The sequence below is a fragment of the Nanorana parkeri genome, unplaced genomic scaffold (genome assembly GCF_000935625.1).
Source record: "Nanorana parkeri isolate BGI_ZX_2015 unplaced genomic scaffold, ASM93562v1 scaffold89, whole genome shotgun sequence".
In the NCBI taxonomy this organism is placed as follows: domain Eukaryota; kingdom Metazoa; phylum Chordata; class Amphibia; order Anura; family Dicroglossidae; genus Nanorana; species Nanorana parkeri.
This window is the reverse complement of record NW_017306357.1, coordinates 2,306,713-2,314,080: the sequence shown is the minus strand read 5'-3', so window position 1 is coordinate 2,314,080 and position 7,368 is coordinate 2,306,713. Positions and strand designations below refer to the sequence as shown.

The 7,368-nt window shown below is 46.5% G+C and overlaps 1 protein-coding gene across 1 annotated transcript in view; it reads left to right on the top strand.

The window, feature by feature from the left end:
- ECHDC2 (enoyl-CoA hydratase domain containing 2) overlaps positions 1 to 5,257 on the top strand; it is a 15,268-nt gene extending 10,011 nt beyond the window's left edge. The window contains exons 6-10 of the mRNA XM_018552461.1: positions 229 to 285; positions 529 to 716; positions 1,326 to 1,376; positions 4,537 to 4,584; positions 5,081 to 5,257. Of these exons, the coding sequence (XP_018407963.1) occupies positions 229 to 285; positions 529 to 716; positions 1,326 to 1,376; positions 4,537 to 4,584; positions 5,081 to 5,158 (422 nt within the window). The 3' untranslated portion in view covers positions 5,159 to 5,257. The remainder of the gene's footprint in view (positions 1 to 228; positions 286 to 528; positions 717 to 1,325; positions 1,377 to 4,536; positions 4,585 to 5,080) is intronic.
- The last annotated feature ends 2,111 nt before the right edge of the window (positions 5,258 to 7,368 follow it).

Here is a 7,368-nt window from a genome sequence, read left to right as displayed (position 1 = left end):
GGGGGGCACAATGATGACTGTTCTGGAGGGGACAGGTAAAGTTCTTGAACCATAGTCACAAATGTATTTATGATATACTGATGGAGTTGGTTCAGACCTGGCATTGGACGCTCATCTCTGATTGCCCCAGGGCCACTGGTGGTGGCTGCCTTCCTGCTGATCATCTTCAGCCTCAGACACAAGCTAGAATCTAATAGACATAATGGCAACAACCTTTATATATTGCAGCATCTTCCGCTAAACTGGGACTGATAGAGACTACAAGAGGATTACTTCCCGGAGCCGGTAAGGAGAAACATCAGCACCATGTTATAAAACGACACAATGGGGGAGATTTATCAAAACTGGAGCAGACAAAATCTGGAGCAGCCGTGCACGGCAACCAATCAGCTTCTCAGTTTGTTCAGTTAAGATTTGAAAATGAGGGCAAGGCGCTGATTGGTTGCCATACACAGGTGCTCCAGTTTTGATAAATTTCCTTCAATGCGTATAAAGCAGTGTCATAACACAGGGTCCCATCATTGGCAGGAGGATCTCAACGCCTTCCGCGCCTGATTGGAGTTGGTTTAGCCAAAGAACTCATCTTCACCGGGCGACAGATCGAAGGGACGCAGGCTTATAACATCGGACTCGTGAATGACGCCATTCCACAGAATGAATCCAAGGATGCTGCACATAAGAGAGCCTTGGAGCTGGCCCAGGAAATCCTGCCACAGGTAATATGCATGTTGGCTTTCTCATCACTTTCTGTTCCAGTAATAATGGTCTCCGTGACAAATAGTAAGGTTGAATCTCTGCAGTGGGGACAGCAATAAAAACCTGACAGAGATTTCAGCACTTCGCCACTCTATACAAAACCAAAACACAAGTTTTGGCTAGATGTACTTTATAGGGACCTGGCTAGAATAGTAGAAAAGGTTGAACTAGCAGCAACGTATAAAAGAAGATTAGTAAAACTTACTTGTCCAGCAAATGAGGACTCCAGGCTTTGCTCTCTTGCAGAGCTACAGCCAATGCTGGTATGCAACACTTCTGGGTGCACTGGCTGGTCCCCGGCTGTACATTGGGGTTTGTCGAGTCAGTTGGCCGAATCAAAGGAATCAGGTTTGCCAGCTATATCAGTACTAGCAGTGGCCGCCTGCAGATATTCAGCCAGTACTGTGCTTTCTTGATAAAAAAGCAAGCTTGGTATATAATGTAAAGTTAATTAGTAGAGACCCTTAGTGAAAAAGCTTGTCACTTGTGGAGGATGCACGGAGATAGAAGTTGGGCTTTAGATTTCTGATAGGTTACAGATCTGTTAAACTCCCTTTGCTCTCTTGCAGGCTCCGGTTGCTGTCAGAATGGCTAAGCTGGCAATGAACAAAGGAATAGAGGTAAACCGACACTTGCAGTGCAATTTCAATTCAGAACATCATCAGTATTCACTTAATTTGTCATCTTATTCTCCATTTGTATTCTGTGTCACACCACTGACCTGGCGGAGTTAAGGGCGGGGCACGGTAGGGGTCAGGTGGGGCGACTGGTGGCGAGTAACTCTTAAGGTCTGGCTAGTAGCTCAGGACTTGAAATTTTGAGCCCTGCTGTATATGTTTCGCTCCTCCTGGGATTTTTGCTGTGTGGTTTGGTGCCACTGCAGAAATCTCCCAGGCAGGCTCTTCCATGTCACAATCTCTATTCATTCCCATACAGAGACCATTGACCATTGTCCATCAGGACACTTAATACACAGCAACTTGAATGACTGGAGATTAGATTAGTCACTCATTTCCCTGCCCTTTGTACTTTGCTTTCAACAACCAAGCCATTAAGCCCGTCCTTCTCTGTGGGACTACGCGGCCGTAAGCCCCCCTGCGCTCACCTCAAGTGCGGGTCCGTAGGGGTGCGCGTTTTCCGGCTCGGACGCAAACAGGATCCATCTTGTTATTGTACGAGTACGCTCACCCGCATGGACGTGCAGGGCGGGTGAGCGTACGGACCGCATAGTCCCATAGAGAGCGACGGGGGCTGCGTACTTATCACACGCAGCACCTGTCCTTCCCGGGAGCTGCTCGATACGGCCCTGCACAGAGCTGTAGGTGCGTGCCGATTCCAGTGTGAATGAGGGCTAAAAGCCAACAAGGGGGGGCAGGGAAGGGGATAAAAGGGCCTTTGAGACAACAGGTCTTCTCTTAGCGGTAGACGCCAAGCAGCATCCACTACCAGGCAAACAAGATCCGCGTACCATGACCTGTGATGCCAGTGTGGAGCCACCAGGATCACTGAAATTCCCTTGTCCTCCGTAATGATCATGGCAATTGTTTGACCAGCAGCTGTGCGAAGAGCAGCGTGTAGCAATCTCATGGAGCAACCAATGCGTCCACTGAGTCTTTTGCTCTTGCTACAAACCTGTCTACCTTCCGATTGAGACTTGACATCTGGGGTCCCCAACACTGACAGTTATGCTGGAAGCCATCAGAATGAAGGGCCCACTCTCTCTGATCTAGAGTTTTTTTTGCTCAGATAATCCACATTGATCCTCTGCCCAGTTTTGGATGTGGGACACTTCCAGTGCTGCAGCTGCGCTCTTGGTCCTCCCCAATGGTTTACTTATGTCACAACTGAAGTGTTGTCAGACTGTACCCGTACAGGGTAAGCCTATTCCTGAGGGATTTGATTAGCACTGACACCAACCCCTTCTCTCTTGGAGCAATGTTGAGGTGAACTGTTAGGTTATGGCTACGCGGAGATACAGATGCTGAATCTGACCCCTCATTCGTCCCGGAGGCTGCACCTGACACCACTCTTCCTCAAAATCATCCGAGAGCACATTTGGATGTGTTTAATTCAGATGGGTAAAGGCACGCTCCACCTGAGAAACAAAACCTTCCAACACGGCCTTAAGAAAATCCATGGCTATGGCTGGCCCTTGGTGGCCTAAAGGTGGGAGAGGAGATCCCAAGGAGCGAAGTGATACTGCAGGCAATGACCCCTTGCAGCACTGCACCACATTTAGAACAAAATGGATCCTTCTCCTGCAAGCCCCCGTAGAGGCCTGTCCCTCTTTTCTGACATGCTGGCCCAGCAATACCCATCAGACTTAGTCTGTATTAAGTAAGGCTTCCCAATAAGGGTACTTACAGTCCCAGGTGCAGCAGTCCTGGTCACAAATTGGCCACACTGCCCGTCATAGAACTGAGTTTTAAAGGGATAGGGGCCCCAAAATTCAGCAGTTTCACCACACTTAAGGGGAACTCTGGAGCCTCTATTTACCCCAATACATTTTAGTCCCGGGGCACAAATGGAGAAAACAAGGGAGCTGATGGAATAGAAAGGGTGGTGAGGCAGATGGAAAGCACTATTACTGCACCTTCAGCACAATTGCACCAGAAGCCAGTCATCCACCTTGGTACTGCAGACCACCACTGGCTGAATTTGAGGTTCTGAAGGCCTGTAAGGGGGACACTGTGACAAACCAGTAGTTTGGACAGTTATGTGTGCTCCCCCTGGAGCAAAATCCCTTACTCGCACGGAGCAAAGAACTGGGGGTGGCTGCAACTGGGACTATTACCATGTTCTGTATTATCTGAGCTGTCACCCAACCAGCGACTTGATTGAAGGGAAAAAAAAAATGATGTGAGGATTTCCAAGAGGGAAATTCTGTGTCCTAACTCCTAGCCACTAGGCTAATAACTGGGTTGTCCACCATTGTGGAGGGGCACCCGCTGAGCTGTCTTTTTTGTTTTTGTAATGCACCTAATGCCTAATGTCCATCTCCAGCAAGTGGCAATATACTCAGTTTGTGATTATCTAAAGCAAAGCTGTGTCCTCCAATTCAATCTAGGATCATGTAAAAGGAAAAAACCTTTAATGTGATGAAATTGGCGTTTGTATTAAATTGCCTAAAAATTTCATGTGTATGTACTGGGGGGAATTTATTAAAATTGGAACAGAACTAATCTGGAGCAGTTGCTACTATGCACAGCTGCTCCAGATTCTATCTGCTCTACTTTTAGTAAATCCCCCCCCCTTGTATTATCTGAGCTGTCACCCAACCAGCGACTTGATTGAAGGGAAAAAAAAAATGATGTGAGGATTTCCAAGAGGGAAATTCTGTGTCCTAACTCCTAGCCACTAGGCTAATAACTGGGTTGTCCACCATTGTGGAGGGGCACCCGCTGAGCTGTCTTTTTTGTTTTTGTAATGCACCTAATGCCTAATGTCCATCTCCAGCAAGTGGCAATATACTCAGTTTGTGATTATCTAAAGCAAAGCTGTGTCCTCCAATTCAATCTAGGATCATGTAAAAGGAAAAAACCTTTAATGTGATGAAATTGGCGTTTGTATTAAATTGCCTAAAAATTTCATGTGTATGTACTGGGGGGAATTTATTAAAATTGGAACAGAACTAATCTGGAGCAGTTGCTACTATGCACAGCTGCTCCAGATTCTATCTGCTCTAGTTTTAGTAAATCCCCCCCCCCCTGTGTTTTTATAGTAATGAGAGAGTTCAATGGTGAGTACTGGTGGGCTTGATGAGGTTGTGTGTCTTGACAGGTGGATATTGCATCTGGAATGGCCATTGAGGGAATGTGCTATGGGCAGGTAAGTGTTATTTATATTTTTAAAGAGGAACTTCCTTTTAGAGATATTTACCTTTTTTGGGTCACATGCCAATTAAAGGGTAAGGATGTTATTTGCCCCAAAGAGACAGTAGGTCAGAAATATGTGGCAAAAAGACAAAATGTAGATTTAGATGTTTGCTAGTTATGTGATTGAATTGGAATGGAATTTGTGAAATATAGTGATGTGCGTGGGCTTAGCGTGAACCATGTTCGCCCAAGCCCACACAAAACTGGCAGGGACACATCCCTTATTTTGGCCCATTCAGCTTTGGCTGGGGCATTCTCCAGCCTGCAGCTACATGTTACAAAGGCCCCGGCCACAGCTGATTAGGAGTGTGGGATGGGGGTGGTGTCACTGACAGTTTTGCCCAGGCTTGGGCAATCTTGGTTCACACCAAGCCCGTGCACTTCCCTAGTAACAAACAAGTAGATTAGAAGGAAATACAGCTTTGTCATAACAGTGTCATGTCCCTTAGGTTATTCCTACCAAGGATCGTTTAGAAGGCATGGCGGCATTTCAGGAGAAGCGTCCACCACACTATAAAGGGGAGTAAGGACCTCATTATCAACAAGCATCATTTCATAAGTTCATGCAAATATCTTTTATAGAATTGGCACCATAACCAGCCCCAAGCATCCAGTTTAGGGACCGTGTTGGACTTGTATCTCTTAGGAGATTCTGCATGTGCAGGGGAGAGCTCCGGCGGCGCCATCTTGGCTGCGTGTAAGGAGGCAGCCTTGGAGGCCGCGGGTGCCGTTTTGCTGAAGAACCGGGCCAGTTCTCTCGAGGTGGGGCCCGTTTTATGCTGCTTCTTCCCCTTCTTCCTCTGGTCACTCATGGTCGGCGGAGGGGAGAACGGATGGCTGCTGTCTGCCTGGTTTAGTGCCCTGTGAGCGGGAGACGAGCTGAATCGCGTCTTACCGCTCCATGCGCTAGGCCACGCCCCTCGACTTGTATCTCTTTTATCGGGTCAGTACAAGCTGCTGCCACAGCACAGAATTTGATGTGACATTGGGTGGACTCCTTTCTGTACTCCGGTGTTAAAACCTTGTACTGCTCATACATGGAAATCTGACTGCTTAAAGAAAACTATTTTTGCAAAAAAAATGTAAAATGTATCTGAACAATAATATAATAAAGTGTAGCTTACCAGTCCTTAGATGTGGTGGCTGCATTCGTTTTTTTTAAGGCTTTTGTTCTTTTATTTAACATGTTGACTAGTAATGGGCGAACTTGTTCAGGTTTGAGTCACGGGTCCATTTGGTGAATGCGCATGGGAGGCAAATCTTGAAAATTAATTCAATCATATTTCAAGGTTAATAGGCAAAGGATTGTCAAGCAAAACCCTTACCCACAGAACCCACCCATATCTACAACATCACCTCTTGCTTGCCACCGGCCGCATACACCATGGCTTTGTAGCCACCCTAACAATAGAAACACTTGTACCTGACTCTCCTCTCCCTATTCTGGCTATGCTTACCTGCCCAAGCATACACCCCTACCCATAACCCACATCGGTCATTGCTCAGTGAGTTCTTTTACCCACAGAACCACAGCCATGGCACTGAGGTCTGCCTGAACCACAACCCCCCCATCTGACAACTCTTACCTAACACACTACCTCAAGCTTACCCCCACTTGTCTGCCATTTCTATATGGCTGCTCCTCCATCAGCAGCTGGCTATAGTTTCTGACAGTACAACCCCCATTTGCCATGGCTCTGTGGTCACCCTTAACCACAACACCACTCGTCTCTTATTCCCACAAGAACATCCTCTGAGGACCAACCAACAGCTGGATTTCTCCCTGTGGTCTCTCTGCTCTAATGAGACCTCACAAGCCTTTTGAGCCACAAGAAGATTAAAGCCCTCCTAGGATGACAATGCATAACTTTCTGCCACTGATAACTGTTTGGTGTTGTTGTTTCTGCTCGAGATAAACGGACGTTGATAACTGGTTATTACGTTCAATCAACCACTAGTATTCCTCATATGTCTGCTAACCCAATGTTTTAGCCATATCTCACACCACCTTGCTCCATGGTGCAGCATGCAAGCAGACAGCCCTGCAAATGCTTCGTCATGAGTTTGAATCCTGGATGGGGTCTCAGTATAATTCTGAAGCAACAGTAATGCCAGTGAGTTGTTAGGCAACTCTCGCAATACCTTGAAACATGCCCTACAGAATCAGTAAGAGTAGTGTTAAGGGTGAGCCTAGCCATATGTCCTTGCCAGATGTGGGTGGTGTTGAGGGAAAGGCTTGTCAAGTGGTGTGGTTAGTGATAAAACAAAGCCACAGACACGTTAGCCTTTATAGAAGGCTGCATTACCGGAGTGAGAGACAAGGCACTTTTCATCAGGAAATACAAATTGCATAGGATAATGTCAGTGACACGAAGAATGTTTTGGTGGCTGACCAGCAGCAGTGGTAGAAAATGGCAGACCAGCATTGGTGGCAAGAGATGGTAATGAATGGCAGACCAGCATCGGTGGCAGAAGAGGGCATATGTGCAGCTGTTTAAAACACTGCTATACTCTGTATCTGGGAGGAAAAGGATGATGATAAACGCTTGGTTATCATCTCAACCACATCCTCCGCCCATTCTGGTTGTATTCACAATGATAATTCTACTATGCTTCTTCTGACCTGTATGTTCAGATCTGCCATTTAACTGTATACTTGAGATTTTTCTTAAATTTTCTTTGAGTTCTTTAAATTACAAGTGCTCGTTTTCTCTAAGGGACTTACTTAACATATTTA